Source organism: Stegostoma tigrinum, chromosome 7 (genome assembly GCF_030684315.1).
Source record: "Stegostoma tigrinum isolate sSteTig4 chromosome 7, sSteTig4.hap1, whole genome shotgun sequence".
In the NCBI taxonomy this organism is placed as follows: domain Eukaryota; kingdom Metazoa; phylum Chordata; class Chondrichthyes; order Orectolobiformes; family Stegostomatidae; genus Stegostoma; species Stegostoma tigrinum.
In genome coordinates this window covers 86,490,303-86,514,259 of record NC_081360.1, presented here as the reverse complement: position 1 = coordinate 86,514,259, position 23,957 = coordinate 86,490,303, and the positions used below count along the sequence as shown (strand labels likewise).

The 23,957-nt window shown below is 41.3% G+C and overlaps 1 protein-coding gene across 3 annotated transcripts in view; it reads right to left on the bottom strand.

Annotated features, from left to right (window-relative positions):
• parp14rs3 (poly(ADP-ribose) polymerase family member 14-related sequence 3) overlaps positions 1-23,957 on the bottom strand; it is a 132,927-nt gene that overhangs the window by 15,570 nt on the left and 93,400 nt on the right. For all 3 annotated transcript variants that reach the window (XM_048534287.2, XM_048534286.2, XM_048534288.2), the window contains exons 19-22: positions 21,993-22,055; positions 18,798-18,974; positions 8,054-8,251; positions 3,401-3,988 (exon numbers count right to left, since the gene is read on the bottom strand). In XM_048534287.2, the coding sequence (XP_048390244.2) occupies positions 3,401-3,988; positions 8,054-8,251; positions 18,798-18,974; positions 21,993-22,055 (1,026 nt within the window). The remainder of the gene's footprint in view (positions 1-3,400; positions 3,989-8,053; positions 8,252-18,797; positions 18,975-21,992; positions 22,056-23,957) is intronic.

The following is a 23,957-nucleotide window of genomic DNA, read 5'->3' as shown; positions in this document are numbered from 1 at the left end:
GTCAGACACTGTTTGGTGTTCCAGAAGAGTTAAAGCCTCACTGAATGATTCCTAGTTGTTACTTCCCTGAAACCTCTCTTGGCATTGTTTCCTCCTGGATTGGAGAGCAACATTTAAGAATCTGAGTCTAAAGTCTAAATGTACCTTTTTACCAAGGTCTGGGTTTATGGGATGTTACTATATTGGAAGGGTGAATTAGCAATTAGCACTGTATTCGGTTACATTTTCCAGCAGCTAAGTTATTCTAGATTCTTCTTTCTTTTGTTTGTATTTTAACTGTAGTGTTAAATAAATTGTGTTTTGCTTACAGTTTGACCTGTCGCATCATATCTGGAACACACAGCTCACATCTACCTTTAAAATATGTAAACGTTGGGGTCTAGGCTACCTTTTAAAAAATATTTCGAGGGGGTCTGGTCTGGTCCATAACACGCTACCTTCTCCTCAATCACTCCACATGCTGACCCAGTGTTTTGGTTCTCAACCCCTCTGCCGCACTAGTTTAAACCCTCCCGAGTGACACTAGCAAACCTCCCTGAAAGGATGTTAATGTACCTCCAGTTTATTTGCAACCTGTCTTACTTGGACAGATCTCTCCTCACCTGGAATGAGATCCCAAAGATCTAAATCTTTAACCCTCCTATACCAGTTTTTTAGACATGCATTCAACTATATTATCTTCCTAGTTCTGGCCTCACTAACACATTTCAGTTAATTGATTATACATTACCAGGTTTTGTTGTTTTCAGACTTTGGAAGTTTAATGAACTTAGGACCCATAAGGAAATGGAAAAGGGACTTGTAGTGCAGCTAGCGAGATAGTGCTTCTATCAACGTGATAAGAAAAAAATTAGCAATGGTAAAAATGGTGCCATTACAAACTGTGACTGGAAAGTAGAGAATAGCAATAGGGCAGGGAAACTAAACAGTTACTTTACGTCTAGCTTCACTGAAGAAGATACAGAAAATCTCCCAGAAATACTAGCCAACCAACAGACTTGTATAACTGAGGGACAAAAAGAAATTATTATTAGTAATGAGATAACACTTGAAGAATTGGCTGGATTAAACGTTGATAAATCTCCTGGACCAGGTTAGTTTCATTACAGTGTTGGAGGAATAGTTGTAGAGATACTGGACTCAACAATTATCTTTAGTCATACTATAGATTCTGGAAAGGTTCCCGCTGATTGCAAGATAGGAAATTCAACCTCACTATTTAAGAAGGGATGAAGAACAATAGACCTGTTAGCTTGATGTCAGTAGTACAGAAAATGTGAAAATCTATTCTAAAGGTGGCAGCAGCTGAACATTTAGCAAGGAATGGCAAAAATAGCAGAGCCAATGTGGATAACTGAAAGGGAAATCTGTTTGATAAACGTGTCAAAGTTTTGAGGGCATTACTTGTACACAGATAAAGGAGTACTGATGGATGTGGTGTATTTGGATTTTCAGAAGACTTTAGGTAAGGTCCCACACAGCGATTAGTAAATAAAATCAGAGTCAGAAATTATACTATTACAGACTGAGTACTGGTCAACAGTCAGAAAACAGAAAATAGGAATGAATGGATCATTCTCAGGATTGCCAGCTTTTACTTATAGTATACCACAAGATTCAGTGTTGGATCCACGGCTGTTCATAATCAATACGAATGACTTCGATTTAGGGACCAAATATAACATTTCCCAATTTGCCAATGATACTAAACATGCTGGGAAAGTGAGTTGTGAGAAGGAATCAAAGAGACTGCAAGAGGCCGTGAGAAGGCTAAGTGAATGAGCTTGAACATAGCAGATGGAATATAATGTGAATAAGTATAAAGTTATTCACTTTGGTAGAAAAAAAAACTTAAACACAGTATATTTCTGAAATTATGGTATGTTGGGGATATATGAATGCCCTGTGCTGATTCTGTCAATGAGTCACTAAAAGCCAGCATGCAGGCGCAGCAAAGAAATTGGAATACCAACAATATGTTGGCGTTCATTTCAAAGACATTTAAGTGCAGGAGTAAAAATTTCTCGCTGTAGTTGTATAGAACATTAGTGTGACTCTACGTGGAGCATTATGTACAATTTTGCTCTCCTTATGTTAGGAAGGATACACTTGCTATAGAGGGAGTTCAACTGAAATTCACCAAATTAACCTGTAGGATGACAGGTTTGTGAGTGTTCTCGTCTTATGAAGACAGATTGGCCTTTCTCCCCCCAGAATTTCAAAGAATAAGAGGTAACCTTGTTGAATATTCCTGTAAGGATGACACAATGGAGGGATGTAAGATGTTTCCCCTGGTTGATGAGGACCAGAACCACGACAGGTAACCTCAGGATAAAGGACAGGCACTTAGATCAAGAGGGATTTCTTCACTCAGATGATGGTGAATTTTTGGCATTCTCTTGGAAACTTAAGCATTGAAAATGTTCAAGTAAGAAATTGATAGGTTTTTGGAGACTACTGATGTTAAGGGATATAGAAATGGTAAGGGAATATGGCATTAAGGTAAAAGATCAGTCATGATCTAATTGAATAGTGGGACAGGCTTGATTGGCCTAAATTTTGTTCCTAGTTAAATGGCTGTGGTTTGATTCCCTCACCTTGTAGTGCAGAGATAATGTCCCTACCTCTGGGACAAAGGATCAGGTTCAAGCCTCACTTGCCCCAGACATGCGCCATAACTTGGCTGACTGGGTTGACTAAAAATTCCTTGACTAGAAAACCCAGTAGAGGGAAGGAATTAGGAGCTGCCAGTTCCTGCAGTTCAGTCAGTTTTACAGCACTGCTTGTGGCTCAGGTGAAAGGCTGCTGTCCAGCAAAATCTTTTGCCATGATCACCCATACTCCTTCTGAACCACAGCTAAACAACCCCCACTATACACTTGTATTTATCAGGTGACATCATAATCAATTCCTCCCTCTCTACTCACTCCCAATCCCAACCATTATCTGTTATTTTGATCCATCTCTCTACTCAAGTTAGAATGTAGTTTCACTACAATCTCCAACTAATTATCCTTTAATTAGAATAACTTGCAGCGTGTCAGCAAAGTCATCAACATTATCACCATATCTGATTTGGTCATCAACTGAAGTTCAACATGCCTTTACTTTCGTTTTGGGTTCACTTGATAGCCATCAGAGCTGACACACAATAACACTTTCTTTAACTAATCCTGGCCTCAGAATTTAGATAGAGCAGACTGATGGCCCCATCAAACTTCCAGGAGGGCAGTTACCATATCCAGGGATTCTAACTTTAAGCTTACTCAAAAGGAGAAACATGCCATTTTTTGAAATATAATCTGAAGGAAAATCAGTGAGTAATCTAAGTTAATTTATGAGGATTCACCATGATGTGTACTACAACTTCCAAAAGGATAACCATTTGTTTTTGACATACCTCCTTGAAGGACTCTTCTCTTAATATCCACTACATTTCCTTTTGAATCCTTTTCTTGCATTGATCCAAAATCAATTGTGCACTTTTTCCCGTCTTTCATGCAAACTATGGTTTGTTTTTCATCCAAGTAAGCTCTCTCAATTTCGTAGTTTAAACATTGATCATAAGGCTGCGCTGTTTCATCAGTCATAATTTCCCACTGGACAGTTTTCTTCAGCTGAATCTCTTCCTGCTTTCTAATCTCTCTTTCCTTGACAACATGGAGCATAGAGTTCACTTCTACAATGGATTCCAGAACATCCGCATTGTATCCCTCTATTGTTATTTCCTTTTCCTGAATTTCAACTTTCAGTTGATACTTTTCACAGAGATCTGTAATTCGTTGCCTCTCATCATCTGAGAAACAACCTGCAACTGTGTTGGGTATTTTTTGGCTGCTGCAATTGTCTTTGATGAAATCCTCAACATCCTTCTGAACCCCAGTGATGTTATTCTTCGTCACACCAAATATCTCAACTGTGGCGGTGAAATTCTTTGTTGCTCCCAGAATGACTGGATAAATAGGTTTCAATGGAAGAACTGTTTGTGCTGAAAAAGATAAGATTTGTCTTACACAGGATAATACACACCTAATAAGCTCCATGAGCAAACTTCCTACTAATATTTTCCACTGTAGAGAAAGGAATTCATTCCGTAAATATAAGAATGCGGTCAGAACGTTGGACTTTTACAAGATGGGCCAGTTATCCTTCGCCTTCTTCTCCCAATTAAACTAGCCTCCCAGGAAGGCTTAATTTCCATCTTGATACTACCTGTTATCTACCAAAATCTGGACAAATGACTTGCAGAAACCTGGGGAAAATGGCACAATATCAATTACATCAGCGTTCTGTAATCTCAACAGCACTTCTGCCAATGTAATGGTGAATGAATGAAAGAACTACTGTTGAAATTCATCCATGAGATGAAAGTCATGAGCACAGAAAGTTGAAATTCGTCGATGAGGCAATGAGCACAGAAAGTAAACTAGTGTTTAATAAATAGAAACTATGATTTTGATATCTCAGCTTCTCAAAAGTCAGAAGTCACTAATTCTTAGAACATTAAGATTAATGGAGGTGGATAAATGCGAGGTGATGCATTTTGGGAGGTCGAATTTGAAAGCTGAGTACAGGATTAAGGATAGGGGGATTGAGTTTAAGAGTCGTGAGATCTTGTTGCAGCTCTATAAAACGACACAAAGGTCGGAGGTGTCGTTGACAGTGTAGAGGGCTGTTGTAGGCTGCAGCGGGACATTGACAGGATGCAGAGATGGGCTGAGAGGTGGCGGATGGAGTTCAACCTGGATAAATGCGAGGTGATGCATTTTGGAAGGTCGAATTTGAAAGCTGAGTACAGGATTAAGGATAGGATTCTTGGCAGCGTGGAGGAACAGAGGGATCTTGGTGTGCAGATACATAGATCCCTTAAAATGGCCACCCAAGTGGACAGGGTTGTTAAGAAAGCATATGGTGTTTTGGCTTTCATTAACAGGGGGATTGAGTTTAAGAGTCGTGAGATCTTGTTGCAGCTCTATAAAACGACACAAAGGTCGGAGGTGTCGTTGACAGTGTAGAGGGCTGTTGTAGGCTGCAGCGGGACATTGACAGGATGCAGAGATGGGCTGAGAGGTGGCGGATGGAGTTCAACCTGGATAAATGCGAGGTGATGCATTTTGGAAGGTCGAGTTTGAAAGCTGAGTACAGGATTAAGGACAGGATTCTTGGCAGCGTGGAGGAACAGAGGGATCTTGGTGTGCAGATACATAGATCCCTTAAAATGGCCACCCAAGTGGACAGGGTTGTTAAGAAAGCATATGGTGTTTTGGCTTTCATTAGCAGGGGGATTGAGTTTAAGAGTCGTGAGATCTTGTTGCAGCTCTATAAAACTTTGGTTAGACCGTACTTGGAATACTGCGTCCAGTTCTGGGCGCCCTATTATAGGAAAGATGTGGATGCTTTGGAGAGGGTTCAGAGGAGGTTTACCAGGATGCTGCCTGGACTGGAGGGCTTATCTTATGAAGAGAGGTTGACTGAGCTCGGTCTCTTTTCATTGGAGAAAAGGAGGAGGAGAGGGGACCTAATTGAGGTATACAAGATAATGAGAGGCATAGATAGAGTTGATAGCCAGAGACTATTTCCCAGGGCAGAAATGGCTAGCACGAGGGGTCATAGTTTTAAGCTGGTTGGTGGGAAGTATCGAGGGGATGTCAGAGGCCGGTTCTTTACGCAGAGAGTTGTGAGAGCATGGAATGCGTTGCCAGCAGCAGTTGTGGAAGCAAGGTCATTGGGGTCATTTAAGAGACTGCTGGACATGTATATGGTCACAGAAATTTGAGGGTGCATACATGAGGATCAATGGTCGGCACAACATTGTGGGCTGAAGGGCCTGTTCTGTGCTGTACTGTTCTATGTTCTATGTTTTACGTTCTATGTTCTATGTTCTAAATTATAAAAATAAACTATTGAACTTTTGCTGAAAATGAAGAACTTTGTACATTTTAATTCTGCCCACTCTTTGTCTCCCCTTTCTTTTTCCTGCCTGATGTTTTTCACTTTAAATTTAACCCTTTTTTTTTGTCGAAGTCACTTTTTGATCTCTTCCTGGTGTTAACAAGTAGGTTTTTAGGGTCAGGGAATGCTACAGTAAATAAGCCGAATCGTGGTTCTATGAAGGTTAATGCTGTCCCCAGAAAGCAATCCTAACTTATCTGCAATACACATCAAGTTACAAGGAGGCTCTCGAACTAGCAAAAGTAGGAAGCTTACAATGTCTGCAGAAGAAATCACTACAGCATCTGTTCAATTCATGAGATGAGAATTTGACTAACAGCGTCACAATGTAAATAGATTTGTGCACCAGAGTAACTACAGTTGTCTAACATCACGGTGTTCCCTTCAAATCAATGAGAAAAATATTCTTTGACTAGATTCAAGTCTTGAATTTTCAGGTAATGCCTGGTAGATTCTTGCATTGAAGACATTTCATAGCTTCATCCCACTCTCATTGGATGCAACTTACAGAAAACAAGGGACAATGATTACATTAGCTCTTCAGGGAAGGCTATGGCATAGTGGTAATGCCAACAGGTCAGGAGTCCAGATTAATGGTTGGGAAATGTGGTTCAAATCCCACCATGGTAGATAGTGACTATTCAGTAGTCTTGAATAAGAGCGAGCTTACTGACCAGCATGGAACCCCAGTTAATTGTTAACGGTACATCTGGCTAATTAATGCCCTGTCATGAAGAAAATCTGCTGTCCTTCTTGGTCCATACTACACGTGACTCCAGGCCTGCAGTAGCCTTTTAACTGGGCAGCTAGGGATGGGCAATAAACGCTGGCATAGCCAGCGATGCCTGCATCATGTGAACAAGGTTTTTTAAAAAATGAATTGAATGTTTAATTCAATTTCTTCACTGCCATCAAGCTGCTTCCACCCTAATCGATTCAGCTGCTCTCAGAGAATCACTTGCAAAAGCTTCCCTTCCTGCCTCCTGTTCCTTTGGTGTTTTCTCCTCACTGTTTCCTATTTCTCACCCATTTGTTGCTTCTCACTCATATCATTCGAAAATATGCTCCCCAGTCTGGTGGAGGGAGTGGGGAAAATACTCCCAGCTTGCTGAGACTGCCCTGGGAGAAATTCACTGAGTGGTGGGATCATCGTTTTGAGATGGTAGCCTGTCTGCCACACTTGGGCACACGTTAGAGTTAGTCACAGAGACTGCAGAATGCCAAGACTGCCTTTTGAAAAGGACTGCCTCATTTCATCCTCGTCTTTTTGGTAAACATGAATCCTCTGGCTCTGCCACAACCCCTCACCCTCCCACATCCCATACATCTCAACACAATTCCCCCACACATCCCCACATAGCACATGTAAAATTGATACAAACACTAAACCCTTATCCACCCCCATGGTCCCTCATTTCCGCTGTGCCAACTTAATGTCAAATCATGCCAACCCATGTAAACCCATCCACCATTCTTTGCCAATTAATTCTGTGTTAACTTGCCCACTATTCCCCCATGTTGTAATTAAAGAAAACAAAATTCCAAGTATCTATTAGATCCTTCACTATATGAAAAAAATCCCACTCATGAAACCCCATTCAACACATTTAAACGGCCTCAAGTTCTCAATTGCTCATATAAAAAAAGCTGTATCTGCAAACCCACTTCAAAGATAGCTAATCTTTAAATGACCTCTATGAGCTGTCTATTAAACAGTGAATTTGTAACTCCCTAGTGAGATAATGCTAGATTGTGTATAGCAGCCCAGCATTAAGTAAGATATAATGACAGTCCTTAGAGAGACATGAATGTATAGCTATTGTAACTGCTAAAACAATTTTTTAATGTCCCATTCTTGCAGGCAACCAGTTTTCTTATTTTATAAGGGGTTGGGCATTTAAATATCTTCAAAGCTTGACAGTTGCACAGATTTTATCTGCCTTCATGAGTATCCACAATGACTCGAATCATTTACAACACCTACATTTTAGTGTAACACAACTACTCCAGTGAGGATGGAGTTCATTTGAACTCACTGCTGATATCAGCAGTGCAAAACATGTGCAATCACTCAACTAGATTTCAAGATTATGGCAAGCACCTGGAGGATGATCAAGTTTCGAACTGTAGGAACATTTGAAACGTTTCTCTATACATTGGCGAAATGAATTCAGCACCAATGGATTGAACAAAACAATCCGTATCAAAGACAGCGAAGGTTGAGCAAAGTCCACCACGTAATCACTTATTGCATCCAGAAGTGCAACGGCAATATCTTGAGGATTCAGTTTTGCTTCACCTGTACAAAAAGGCAGCAGACTTGTCTGGTTAAATGGATTGCAATCAGGAAGTTCAACAATAGAACAAGCTGCAAGGTTAAAGAAAATCCATTAATATCTTTATTTGTTGCTTTTCTATCAATTGTTTCAATTACACTTTAATTTTCAATTATTACCGTAACTTTTCTTCCTTTTTCTCCTCCAGAGGAGGGCTATTGTTTATTCTTGATCCATTTATGGGATGTTGGCATCACTGGCTGGGTCAGGATTTAGTGCCCACCCCTGGTTGATGGGGATGCAATCGGTGACACTGGAGATACAGTAATATATTCCTAAATCAGGATGCTGAGGGACTTGAAGGGGATTTGCAGGTGTTGATATTCTCATGGAATTTGAATTCAATAAAAATATCTGGAATTAAGAATCTAATGATGACTGAATCCATTGTCGATTGTTGGAAAAACCCATCTGGTTCACTAATGTCCTTTAGGGAAGGAAGCTACCATCCTTACCCAGTCTGGACTACTTATGACATCACACCCACAGCACTGTGGTTGACTCATAACTGCCCTCTGGGCAACAAATGCTGCCTAGCCAGTGATACCCTCATCCCATCAATGAAAAAAAATAAAATCTGCTACTCTTTTCCTTCCAGTTGGAATTGATCATGGGTTTGATAGGTGCTGTCCAAGGAGCCTCAGAAGATTTCTGCAGTTTATCTTGTAAATAGTACACATTGCTGCTACTGAGCATCAGCAGTGGAGGTTAGCAGATGCTTGTAGATGTGCAGCCAATCAAGCGGGCTATTTTGTCTCAGATGATGTCAAGTTTCTTCAGTGTTGTTGGACAACCTTTGGCAGACAGGAAGTGAATTACTTGGTGCAGGAACTCTGGCCTCTAACCGAGTCATTTTTGCCACAATTAATATCGAGTTAGGACTGGCCATGACACTAGACATTGCCAGTGTTGAGTGAAGTCGCCATCTGGCTCAGTGCGTTCTTGGCCATCTTGAAAAATGACCAGCTGTGTAGGAAAAAGGTCAGCGATGTTTTCTATTTGCCAGTGTGTGTGCCACTATCTTTTCTGTGCTATTTCACACTCACCCTATCGCTGCTACTGCATCTTTCTTCCACCAAGATTCATGCTTCATCACTCTCACTACTGCAGTCAAGAGCTCATCCACTTTCACCTACCCAATCTCCCCACACCCCTAACCCTGCATGGCCTTTGCACTGCTGACTCACTCACGTGGGACACTTTTCCCATTCCTACACAAGCAGGTAACAGCAGTAACAGCCTTTCTCTCATTTCAGGAGAAAACAGCCCATGTCAATGCCAAAAGAGCCAAGATGGGTGGATATGGCTCCTTCTCCCTTTGAGGAGGGAATCCTCAATCTAACTGCTTTAAGTAGTTGACCTGGCCATACCAAAGCTTCGGGACTGATATCAGAGGCTTCCCTTCACTACTATGCCAAGGTCCCATAACTGACTGGCATCTTCCTGGGCTTCAATGAAGGCTAATACCTTTAGACTTTGAAATATGGACACATGCTTATGGCAGATGCAATGTGTTTACTTCATAAACGTCTGGCACATGGTACAACAAGATTTACCCCCCTTTGAAAATGGGAGTACACTGTTGGGTCTAGCAATCATAATTCAATTTGTTTCAGAGTAGTGATGGGAAAGGATAAGTCTTCCATAAAAGTTAAAGTTCTTAATTCAAGTAAGGCAAATTTTAAGAACTTTCAAAAGTTGATAGGAGTAGACTGTTCACAGGTAAAACAAGGTCTGACAAGTGGGAGACATTCAAGAGTGTGATGACAAGAGTTCAGATGCATTATGTTCCTGTTAGAGTGTAGAGTAAAGCTGGTAAGATTAAGGAACAAAGGATGAAAAAGGATATTGAAGTTCTAGTCATGAATAAAAGAAAATCTTATTTTAGATACAGACAACTTGGTTCAATTGAATCCCTTAATCAATAACAAGAGTATAGGGACATGCTTAAGAAAGAAATCAGAAGGGCAGAGGGGATATGAGATAGCATTGGCAGATAAGGTTAAGGATATTCCAAACAGATTCTACAAATACATTAAGAGCAAAAGGGTAACCAGACAGAGCGTACTGCCTCTTAAAGATCACAGACATCATTTTTGTGTTGAACCCCAGGAGATGGCAAGAGATACTAAGTGAATATTTCGTGTCAGTTTTTAGTATGGAAAAAGAAATGGAGTCTAGAGAACACAGAGAAATAAATTTTGTTGTTTTAAAATAGTTCACATTACAGAAGAGGAAGGTTGGGAGGTCTTAAAGAACATAAAGGTGGATAAATCTCCAGGACCTGACCTAAGGTAGCCCAGAACATTTTGGGAAGTAAGTGAAGAAATTGTGAGGCCCCTTGTAGAAATATTTGCAACATCTATAAGTAAGGGCAAGGGTGGATGACTGGAGGGTGGCTAATGGACCTTTGTTTAAGGGTGGTTGTAAGGTGCAAATGGGGAACAAGACACCCATGAGTCTGACTTCGGTTGTAGGTAAATTCTTGGAGGTGATTATAAGAGATAGGATTTATGGACATTTAGAGAGGCAAAAATGCAAGAGGGATAGTCAGCATGGTTTTGTGCAAGGAAAATCATGTCTCACAAACTTGATTGAGTTTTTTGAGGAAGTTACCAAAAAGGTTGATAATGGCAGAGCAGTAGATATTGCTTATTTGTATTTTGTTAAAGCCTTTGACAAGGTTCCGCATGGTAGACTAATTAGTAAATTTAGTTCACATGAGATTAAGAGTGAGCTTGCCAGTTGGATTCATAATTGACTTAACAGCAGGAGACAGAGAATAATGGTGGAAGATGAGATAACACAGTGTGGAGCTGGAGGCAGAGAGTAGGCCAGGCAGCAATAGAGGCGCAGGAAAGTCAGCGTTTCGGGTGGGGACCCTTCTTCAGAAAGGTTGCTCTTTGGACTGGAGGCCTGTGACCTGTGATGTTCCACAGGAATCGGTTCTGGGTCCTCTTTTGGTTGTCGTTTACACAAAAGATTTTGATGAGAATACAGAAAGCACTGATAGTAAGTTTGCGGATGACACCAAAATTGGTAGCACAGTAGACAGTGAAAAAGATAACAAAGTGTGATGCTGGATGAACACAGCAGGCCAAGCAGCATCTCAGGAGCACAAAAGCTGACGTTTTGAGCCTAGACCTTTCATCAGACAGTGAAAAAGATTTTTTTGAAGATTACAAAGGGATCTTAATTAAAAGAGTCAATGGGCTGAACAATGGCAGGTGGGGTTTAAAAATCTGGATAAATGCGAGATGTTGCATTTTTGTCGAAGAAACAAAGGGTAGGTTTATACAATTAATGATAGGGCCTTGGGTAGTGTTGTAAAACAGAGGGACCTATGGATGCAGGTACATCATTCTTTGAAGTTTGTGTTACGTATAGAAAGGATGGTTAAAATGGCATTTGGCATGCCTGCTTTCATTGCTCAGGCCCTTGAGTACAGGAATTGGAAAGTCATGTTGAGGTTGTACAGGACATTGGTGAGGCCTCTTCTGGAGTACTGTGTCCAATTCTGGTTGCCCAGTTATAGGAAGGATATTATCAAGTTGCAGAGAGGTTAGAAGAGATGTACTGGGATGTTGCTGGGTATGAAAGGTTTGAGTTATATGGAAAGGCTGGACAGGCTGGGGCTTTTATTGCTGCAACATAGTAGATTGAGAGGCAACCTGGTAGAAGATTATAAAATAATAAGGTGAATAGATAGAGTTAATGGTAGTTGTCTTTTTCCTGGGATGGGAGTTTCAAGACTAGGGGGCACATGTTTAAGGTGAGAGGAGTGAGATTTAAAAAAGACATGAGGCAATTTTTTTACATAGAGGGTGGTTCGCATGTGGAATGAACTTCCCTGAGGAAGTGGTGAACGCTGGTACAATTACAACATTTAAAAGACATTTGGACAGGTACATGAATTGGAAAGGTTTGTTGGGATATGGCCCAGGAGCAGACAGGTGGGACTAGTTTAGTTCAGGATTAAGTTCGGCATGGGCTAGTTGGACCAAAATATCTGTTTCAGTGCTGTATGATTCTGTCACTGATGGCTGCGAGCAGCCTGTAAGGCAGTAGAACAGTGCTCTGAACATTTAATATCTGGTTAATGGGGAAATGCATTTAAATGCTAACAAGTACAGAAATTCTCTGAAAATCCACGTTGATGCTAAATGAATGATTACTGAGAGAGCAAACAAGTAGCCCAAGCAGCCCTGAGATGCAGCCCGCTCTAATCCATTAAACAAGAGCCTGCCCCTGTGTGCAAAGTGTTCTTGCAGCAGCATTGCAATGAGAGGGGCTAGTATGTTTCAAGCAATGCCCCAAGGTGCAGAAGTGTACTGTAAGTGCACTGTTGGAGCAGAGAGGTTGGCACGAGCCAGATGCCAGTGTTTGTGGATGTGTATTCAGCTGCTGTCCATGGGGCATGCCCGAAAGTTTGGAGCCTACTGTCGAAGTCAGAGGTCTGAAGGAACAAATAGTGAGCTGGAGTCTTGGGAACTCCCAGCAAATCATTGCTATCCAGCAGATGGCAGAATTAGTGGTGAGACTAGGTAAGAGCAGGCGACAATGCCCGTTAACATGACTCTCACCTCTCACTAGTAAGAATCTCTCGTCAGCATTCAGAACCCAGTGGGAAAATGTGACTCGTTGCTTTCTGTCTGACTTTTTACATCATTCTCATAAATTTCTCACCATAGCCCACACAATTCAGGGCCGGGAAGGTTCCACTTGGGAATTTTGGTGCTTTATAAAATCCAAATTTCTCAATTTTGAAATTCTCTTTTTCAGCTGCCTTTATCCATCATCCTCTAGTTTCCTCGAAAAGTTAAGACAAATTTTGTTTACATCATTATTTCCGCAGTGGTAGGGGGTTGAGTGGCCACTGTATCAGGATAGGGTGAAGCTGGTGTCTGTTGCTGTAGGTTGAGATACAGCTTTCCAAACAGCAAGGGAATTGAGAGTTATGGAGAAAAGGCAGGAAAGTGGACCGGAGGATTAGAGCAAAGAACAAAGAAAATTACAGCACAGGAACAGGCCCTTCGGCCCTCCAAGCCTGCACTGATCGATATCCTCTGTCTAACCCGTCATCTATTTCCAAGGGTCTGTATCCCTTTGCTCCCATGTACCTGTCCAGTTACGTTTTAAAAGACACTATCGTGACTGCGTCTATCACCTCCGCTGGCAACGCGTTCCAGGCACCCACCACCCTCTGCGTAAAGAACTTTCCACGCATATCTCCCTTAAACTTTCCTCCTCTCACTTTGAACTCATGACCCCTAGTAATTGAGTCCCCCACTCGGGGAAAAAACTTCTGGCTATCCACCCTGTCTATACCCCTCATGATTTTGTAGACCTCAATCAGGTCCCCCTTTAATTTCTGCTTTTCTAATGAAAATAATCCTAATCTACTCAACCTCTCTTCATAGCTAGCTCCCTCCATACCAGGCAACATCCTGGTGAACCTCCTCTGCACCCTCTCCAAAGCATCTACATCCTTTTGGTAATGTGGCAACCAGAACTGTACACAGTACTCCAAACGTGGCCGAACCAAAGGCTTCTACAACTGTAACATGACCTGCCAACTCTTGTATTCAATACCCCGTCTGATGAAGGAAAGCATGCCATATGCCTTCTTGACCACTCTATTGACCTGCGTTGCCACCTTCAGGGAACAATGGACCTGAACACCCAGATCTCTCTGTTCATCAAATTTCCCTAGGACTTTTCCATTTACTGTACAGTTCGCCCTTGGATTTGATCTTCCAAAATGCATCACCTCGCATTTGCTTGGATTGAACTCCATCTGCCATTTATCTGCCCAGCTCTCCAGTCTATCTATATTCTGCTGTAATCTTTGACAGTCCTCTTCACTATCTGCTACTCCACCAATCTTCGTGTCATCTGCAAACTTGTTAATCAGACCATCTATACCTTCCTCCAAATCATTTATGTATATCACAGACAACAGTGGTCGCAGCACAGATCCCTGTGGAACACCACTGGTTACAGGTCTTCAATCTGAGAAACCCCCTTCCACTACTACTCTCTGTCTCTTGTTGCCCAGCAGTTTTTTATCCATCGAGCTAGCACACCCTGGACTCCATGTGGCTTCACTTTCTCCATCAGCCTGCCATGGGGAACCTTATCAAATGCCTTACTGAAGTCCATGTATATGACATCTACAGCCTTTCCTTCATCAATCAACTTTGTCACGTCCTCAAGGAATTCTATTAAGTTGTTAAGACATGAACTTCCCTGCACAAAACCGTGTTGTCTATTACTGATAAGCCCACTTTCTTCCAAATGGGAATAGATCCTATCCCTCAGTGTCTTCTCCAGCAGCTTCCCTACCACTGATGTCAGGCTCACCGGTTGATAATTACCTGGATTATCCCTGCAACCCCTCTTAAACAAGAGGACAACATTAGCAATTCTCTAGTCCTTCGGGACCTCACCCACGTTCAAGGATGCTGCAAAGATATCTGTTAAGCCACCGGCTATTTCCTCTCTTGCTTCCCTCAATAACCTGGGATACATCTTATCTGGACCTGGTGACTTGTCCACCTTAATTATCAGATATCGCTGAAAAGTAGAACAGAATTAATGGGCTGAAAGGTCTATTTCTGCCCCTACATCTTATGGGGTCTTGCAGAGATCTACCTCCTACTTTTGCACCCAAACCCCTTACAGTATTCTGTACCTCAATCTCTTTCCTGCAGCATCCAATCAATTTGTCTCCATCATTATAACGGTGAGCTGCCAGCAACTCAATCGTTGGTGGTTTGTTGGGCCTGGGGACACAGTGAGGCATGTGGGGCCATTGCTGCCACTGCCCTAAAGCCCAGGAAATACCTCCTGTGGCAGATAAGAACCTAAGGGGCATTTAACTCAGTCAAGTCTCCCTTACTGAATGACCATTGGTTTTCCACCAGTTGAGAACATTAGCACATTGAACTACATTCTTTTGGTGCTGATCTTAAATATATGTCCTCTAATTACCAACTTACCAGTCAGAAGAAATAGATTTTCTCTACTTCGGTTGATCAAAACACTTTGTAATTTTTAACATATCTGTCAGATACTCTATTAATCATGTCTGTTTCAATGAAATGAGTAATTGATGGGCCAGTGATAGAAAAGTCCAGCATGTTGGTTGTTTGATGTTATTCTGTAAATCTGTCAAAGTCATACAGTTATTTGACTTATCTGTCACAACATTGGCATCTACCCAACGCTGCAGAAAATTGTGCAGGTATGTCCTCTACACCAAAAGCAGGACAAATCCAACCTGACCAATTACCATCCCATCAATTTTCTCACAATCATCAGGTAAGTAACAGAAGGGGTCATCAACAAGCAGCACCTGCTCAGCAATAACCTGCTTGGTGATGCCACTCAGCTCCTGACCTCATTACAGCCTTGGTTCAAACATGGACAAAAGAGCTGAATTCCAGAGGTGAGGTGAGAGTGACAGCCATTGATAACAAGGCTGCATTCGATCCAGTGTGGCATCAAGGAACCCTAGCAAAACTGAAATCAATGGGTAATAGGGGCCATACTCTCTGCCTGTTGAAGTCATATCTGGCACATAGGAAAATGGTTGTGGGTATTAGAGGTCAATCATCTCAGCTCAAGGCTATCTCTGCAGGAGTCCCTCAGGGCAATGTCCTAGGCCCAACCATCTTCAGCTGCTTCAAAAATGACCTTCCCTCTATCATAAGGTTGGAAGTGGGGATATTTGCTGGTGATTGCACAATGTTGAGTACCACTTGAGACTCCTCAGTCCATGTTGAAAGCAACAAGTAATGGACAATATCCAGGCTTGGGCTAACAAGTGGCAAGTAACATTCGCACCATACAAAAACCAGGCTATGAGCATCTCCAATAAGAGACACGCTAACCACTGCGCCTTGATATTCAATCGTGTTACCATTAATGAATCTCTCACTAACAACATCCTTGGGGTTATCAAGTCAGAAACTCAACTGGGCTCGCCACATAGACACAATGGGTACAAGAACAGGTCAAGGCTAGGAAGCAGTAAGCAACTGACTCACCAAAGCCTATCCATTGTCTATAAGGTTCAAGTTAGGAGTGAGATGGAAATCTCCCACTTGCCTGGACAGGGGAGGATCTCCAACAACATCCAGGCCAAAGCAGCTTGTTTGATTAGCACCACACCTACAAGCACTCCCTCCACTGCTGACAGTCAATAGCAGCAGTGTGTACTATCTTCACGATGCACTGCAGAAATTCACCAAAGATCCTCAAACAGCACCTTCAAAATTAATAATCACTTTCTTCTAGAAGGACAAGGACAGCAAATACATGTGAACACTACCATCTGCAAATTCCCATCCAAACCAGTCATCATTCTGACTCAGAAATATATTGCTGATTCTTCAGTGTCGCTGGTCAAAAACCTAGAATTCCCTTCCTAAGGGCATTGTGGGTCAACCTATTGCACATGGACTGCAACCACTAGGAACTGATAATAAATGCTAGCTAGCCAGTGAAGCCATATCCCACAAGTGAGTAAAAAAGAGATATCTTTACCAATGCTGGAACGAGTCCAACATTTTTATTCAGAGGACTTTGTAAGATTGGTTGGGCTGGATCTACCTCTGTTGTTTTCCAATTTGATGCCCCAGTCCTAGTTGCATGGCCCATCCGAATTTACCTATTTTTTTCTATTTTCACAGTTTGGAGTTGATTAGTTTGGCTTGATTACTTCAGAGTGCAATTCAGAGTCAACTATTATGGCAGCACGGTGGCTCAGTGGTTAGCACTGCTGCTTCACAGTGCCAGAGACCCAGGTTTGATTTCAGCTTTAGGTCTCACAGTCTGTATAGAGGTTGCAAGCTCTCCCTGTTTCTCTGTGGGTGTGTTCTGGTTTCTCCCACAGTCCAGGGATGTATAGGCTATGTGGATTGGCCATTCTAAATTGCCTGTAGTGTGCAGACTTGGTTGATTAGCCATGAGAAATGCAGGGTTACAGGGATAGGTTGGGCTGCAGTTCAGAGGGTCAGTGTGGACTCGATGGGGTGAATAGCCTGATTCTTGAGATTCTATGATTAATGGAGCTAAATGTCCTACTCCTATTCTTATGTTCCTTTCTCCAATTTGGTGTAGGAGTTGATTTGAAAAAAAGGCTAACTGTCTCAGTACAGCAAGTTGAATTCCTTAAAGAATGCAAATCAGCTGGGCTTCGATGACAATTTGACAGCTTTACAATCATTTTTACAGGCACAGAATGTTTTTAAGATCGAGATACTTTTGTTATCAGTTGTATTAGGAAAAGTAGATAGAGAAATTAATAAGGTGCAGAGTTGGATGAACACAGCAGGCCAAGCAGCATCAGAGGAGCAGGAAAGCTGACGTTTCGGGTCTAGGCCCGAAACGTCAGCTTTCCTGCTCCTCTGATGCTGCTTGGTCTGCTGTGTTCATCTAGCTCTGCACTTTGTTATCTCAGATTCTCCAGCATCTGCAGTTCCTAATATCAGATTAATTAATAGTCAGTTAAATATAGTTGTATCACATAACTGAAAATACTGATAAATGGATAGGAGAACTTGAATGCATACATTGTAATCAAATCTATTAATGCTGGAACTAGATTACCTATAGTAAACAGAATTGAATGAAAGATACTGACTCCAACAATCACACCCTGGCTTATACAAAGGGTCATCATGATTGGAAAACCTTCAAATGCTAAGAATCTTCATAATCTAGTGAATGATTATAACAGTAGATGGAATCGGGGAATCGCTTTCGCAACAGAGGGAAGGTTTAAACTGGGGATAAGTTGATTCCCAGGCTAGATGGGGTTGAGGTGCTGTTGGAAATGTGTAGAAATGCACACCATCAGAGGTTGCATTATGAGGACGAAGGGAACCAGCACTGAGAAATGTGTACCGGTTCTGGAGTGTTTAGCTTTAAAAGGTACTATCCAGAGATCTGTCTATATGGTGTGAAACCCTGTAATCATTACACATACCCCTACAATGTTATGATACCCAATGAACCGATCCAACCAAAGAGAGTGCAATTTGTAATAATACGTGACTCAAATTACAATCGGGGAAGCAATCTTTGAAGTGCTGTGTAGTGGGAATGTCTTGCTTGAACCAGGTATCAACTCTTTTGGAAGTTTAATTTCAGAATGCAGTATTGTCTTTTTTAGGGAAAACAGAATTTTCATAAAGGCTGCGTCTATCTCTCATAGACGTTTCCCTGGGAACTGTCAACACAATTCAGTTAAGTGCACGAATAATTTGGTGAGGGATATCTTATAAATTGTTTGCTGAAATTTCTAGCTAAGAAAAATAAACACACAATCAGCAGGAAGCTTGAGTGTAATTCTCATCAGAATTGTTTCAAGCTCATATTTTATACTGGGGTCTGAAACAGTAGCACCTTGAAGTTATTGGATTACCTTACCTGCTTGCTTTCTGTAACATATTAAAATAAAGGTATTTAAATAGCACACACATATTGTACCAGTGTACCTACCTGTGCCCAGTGCTGGGAAAGACACTGAACTTATTTTTAGGTTTTCACATTCCTTCAGAACTTTGATTAAAGATCCTTTTGTATTTTGTGCTTTAAGCCAGCCTGCCAAATGTATGATGTACTTTACTCGAAGGTTTCCTGCTTTTGTGCTTACAATGCTATCATCGTTTTGGACACCTACAGCAGGAAGGAAAATGTTTGAAATGAAAGCTGTGACCGTTGTCAACAATTCAACAACTAGTTAGTGGCACACAATTAACCTCATGCTATAAATTCTAAAGCCGATCGACACTTTTGTTAAAAGTATGTGATAGTCAGAATCTTGCAAATTTGACACAGGTGAGAATGACCGCTCTGATCCTCTAAAACTCATCCAATCAGAATAACTTGAAATCCTCCCTATTTCAGCATGCAATTATTTCTTAAAAGTATGATTCTTACTGGCTTTACTCCTTTATCCAGAAGTCTTTTCCATTGATCATTATTTGTGTAAAGGAGAATTTTTGATATCTGTTCTAAATTTACCTCAGAATAGTTTGAAACTGCCTCTCCTTGTCTTATTCTTGCACATCCTTTTTAAGTAGTGTTCTTGAATTGGTATTTCCAAGCGTCCATCCCACTATAGCAATACGTCTAAGATGTTAATAGGAAAAGACAGGGTGGCTAAAGAAAAACTATTTCCACTGGTTGGAGATTCTACAATTGGGGTCATAATCTGAGATAGGGCCAGACAGTTCAGAAGAGATTGTAGGAAATGCTTTGACACACAAAGGTTTGTAATCTCTTCCACAAATGGTAACTGAAATTAGATATGCTGTTAATTTTAAATCAGAGACAGATACACTTCTGTTAAGCAAAGCTTTTAAGGAATGTGGGGCAAAGGCATGTCAATAGAGTGAGGCTACAGATCAGCCATGATCTCATTGAATGGTGAACAGGTCCGCGGGGCTGAATGGCCTATTCCTGTGTATGTGTCTCCTTTCACAGTGTCACAGTTCCATGCCTGACACTTTAAATTAACCTTGTGTCTCCAACTCTTGAATGTAACGCTTGTGCTTCAACCCAAGCTAACATTATGCGGCAGTATGCCCACTACAGGCGTACAAATTGGTCTTGACTTCCTCTGACTTATTTCTCCACTTGTTGCTGTCCTTTGTTTGAACATGATTGTTTTCTTATTTAGAGTTATAGAGTCAGAGAGATGTATAGTACAGAAAGCGACCCTTTGGTCCAACTTGTCCATACCAACCAGATATCCCAAATTAATCTAGTCACATTTGCCCTTCCTATTCATGCATCCATCCCGATGCCTTTTAAATATTGTAATTGTACCAGTTTCCACCAGTTCCCCCAGTAGGTCATTCCATGCACACACCACACTCTATGTGAAAAAGTTGCCCCTTAGGTTCCTTTTACATTTTCTCCTCTCACCTTGATCCTATGCCCTCTCGTTTAGGACTCCCCTACCCTGGAAAAGAAGACTATTTACCCTATCCATGCTCCTCATGATCTTATAAACCTCTTTACGGTCACCCCTCAGCCTCTGATGCTCCAGGGAAAACAGCCCCAGCTTATTCAGCCTCTCCTTGTAGCTCAAACCCCCCAACCTTGGCAACATCCTTTGTAAATCTTTTCTTAATTCTTTCAGGTTTCATAACACCATTCCTATAGCAGGTAGATCATAATTGCACACAGTATTCCAAAAGTGGCCGAACCAATGTCCTGTACAGCCGCAACATGACCTCCCCACTCTTATACTCAATGCAGTGACCAATACAGGCAAGGGTGCCAAATGTCTTCTTCACTACCTTGGCTACTTGCGATTCCACTTTCAAGGAACCATGAACCTGCACCCCAAGGCCTCATTGATCAGCAATACACCCCATGACCTACCATTAAGTGTAAACATCCTGCCTTGATTTTCCTTTCCAAAATGCATCACCTCACATTTGAATTCAGCTCCATCTGCCACTCGTTGGCCCATTTGCCCATCTGAACAAAGCCCTGTTGCTCTCTGAAGTAACCTTTCTTGCGGTCCACTATAAAACCAATTTTGGTGTCATTTGCAAGCTTTATTCTTTCTTCATTCTTTCATGGAATTATTGGCAAGACCAGCATTTTTATCCATCCCTCGTTGCCATTAAACTGAGTATTTTATAATCAGGTCATTTCAGAGGGTGTCAAGAGTTAACCACATCATAGTGGATCTGGAGTCTCACGTACATCAATTCGGGTACAGATGGCCAATTTCATTCCTTAAAGGACAGTAGTGAGCCAGATTTATTTTTACAAGAATTGTTGGTAACTCATGGTCACCATTACTAAGAGTAGCTTTTGAAGCCGGATTTATTAATGAATTGGATTGAAGTTCCACCAGCTGCCATGGTCTTATTTGTACCTGCGTTCCATTGTCTGGGTTTCCAGATTGTTATGCTAAACTTCCAGATCTCTTTTACCTATATCCTTTGCTATTTCATCATCATTAATGGAATACACAGGCTGAATCCTTCTATATTTTGTCTAATTGTCACCTTCATCGTGTTTTGTACAGGACTTTTCTCTATGAGGACAAGCAAGCTTTTTCATGGTATCATTCCAGACTCTACGTGTCCTGACACTGTCACGCCCTCTCATTGAACATTAGCCCGACCCTCCCACTTGCCAGAAGTTCTTGCCACTACTGGGATATCCTAGGATATACTGAGATACTGAGGTGGCAGAACAGGATAGGTAACAGGTCATTTTGAGCTAAGGTAAGCAGAAATTTCTTCACTCAGAGAGAGGTGAGCCTGTAGGATTCTCTACCACAGAAGACTGCGAAGGTGAAGTCACTGAATATATCTAAGAAGGAGATAGATAGGTTTATAGAAGCTAAAGAAGTCAAGGGATATGGGAAGAGAGTGGTAGTATAGCTTTCGGATAGAGGATCAGCCACGATCATCTGGAATGGTGCAGCAGGCTTAATGAGTCACTGGCCTACTCTTGCTTCGGTTTTTCATGCTTCTGGGTTTCTATTATAGCTCAACTAAATTATCTTAAAACATCTTTTTTGTACTTACTGAACTTTGAGGCTGGTATTAACTTATCATTTTCTGACAAGTGACTGGAAAATCCTTTACCCTTCCTGTAAACCAAGCTTCATTCTGAACTTGCATTCCGGCTCACCGAAGCGGAAGAAATCCAACAGTTACTCACCCAGTTGACTACATTCATCCACTACTGACTGTCCAGCTGCTTTCAAGATAGCACCAGAAACTCCTGTAAGGCAGAAAAGTTAGTTATTGACAATAATATGCTCTTGCAATTTAACAAAGAGCTCAACTTTTGTGCTGAAGGTATGTATCAGCTAAATCAGATTTACAATGTCAGTTCATGGGGTAGTCACCAATGCAGCAGAAAAAGGAAGCTGTCCTATTGAGATTGATTCAACTTAAACTTGGTTGGAAATAAAGTACTGGCAATTCACATACGGAGGGGGGAGATAAGGTTAAAAATAAATAAGGGGTGGGTTCAAATAAGAGCCATTTCATGAGTCTGAAAAGCCAAACTTGTAGTGTAGTGATTTGGAATAAAATTAAGGAGTTTGTGCTTGAAGTGTATTACTGACCACGACCACATCAGGGAAATACAGCAAAATACTAAAAGTTAGAATGCTTTATCAGAACATATAAGCCAGCATTCACAGTAGCAACAAATAATGATACAAAATGATAAATGGTTTTGATCTAGCACCTTTTCCTGATCAAAGATGGGAACTAAATATTTTAGGATGTCTGACTTCTAGAAAAAAAAATGGAAAAGGAGGTGCAGTAGCCCTTATTATGAAAAGTAACATTGCCACAGGACCATACGGCTACTCTCATATTAGAGACAGTTTGAGAGACTACTGATAGTGGTTTAACCTGAGGGTTACCATGTCACAAGTTAAGGTTGTGGTTATGAAGATGGGATGCTCATAGCTGAGCTCAGCCCTTATAATAAAGCATGTGTCAAAGGCAGTGGTGAGATGGAGCTTTACCCAGAAGATCAGGATGTAGAATCAGAATTTAGATGGTGGAGGATCCACAACCTCCTGGGTAGAGAATTCTAGGTTCACACCATTTTGTTGTGTAAATAAATTTCTCATCAATTGAAGTAAGACTTATCTATTCTTTTGGTTCACTTTCCTTGCATAAAGGACAAAAGGCAGCAGAAATGGGAGATATAATTCACAGCTTGCAGGTGAAAAGCCACTATATGGAGTTTGTTCTATACACCGGATAACCAGTCAGTTAAAGAAGAGGTCAAATCTTTACTTGCTATACATTTATTCACAGCTATTATATTCTATTTGGTATAAATTTATTATTTCTAGTGTACATCTCATAGCTTGGCTTATGCCATGACACTAAGTGCTTCTTAACATGAACTCAATCATCCAATCAATGCCTTCCAGCAGCACATCCTTAACTTGACTGATACAACTAACTATGTGGGTTCTTGCAGCACAATGATACATCCCTGTCTCTGGGCTGTGAAGGCCTGATTTCAATTCCCACCTACTCTAGAGGTGTGTAATAACATCTCTGAACAGATTGATTCGAAAATAAATAGAGCTAACTATACAGGATCTTTTAGCATAGTGGTACTGTCCCTTCCTCTAAACCAGGAGGTCTGGGTTCAAGTCCCACCTCCTCCAGGAAAGTGAGATAGCATCTCTGAACAGACTGATTAGAAAATAAAGGGGGGAAAATTACAACTAACTGTTTTAGTGGTTTGTGTAATGGAGTGGTAGCGGCCTAGGTTTAATTCCCAAATACTTTGGAGGAGTGTAATAGCATCTCTGAACAGATTTATTTAAAACAAAAACCCACTACGTTGAAATTATTAGCACCATACTCTCACTATCCGCGCTGTGCTCATCCAGGCAATTGTGGAATATTCCATTATTCTCATGACTTGTGTCTTGTAAATAATTGACAGGCACAGGGGAGACAGGAGGCGAGTTACCCGTCACCGATTCTCTAGCATCTGACCTACTCTTGTAGCCGCAGTATTTATATGACTAGACCAGTTCAGTTTCTGGTCAATGGTAGCCTCGAAACCCAGAGTACTGATAGTGGGATTTGGTGATGTTAATGCCATGGAATGTCAAAAGATGAGGGTTAGATTTTTTTCTCA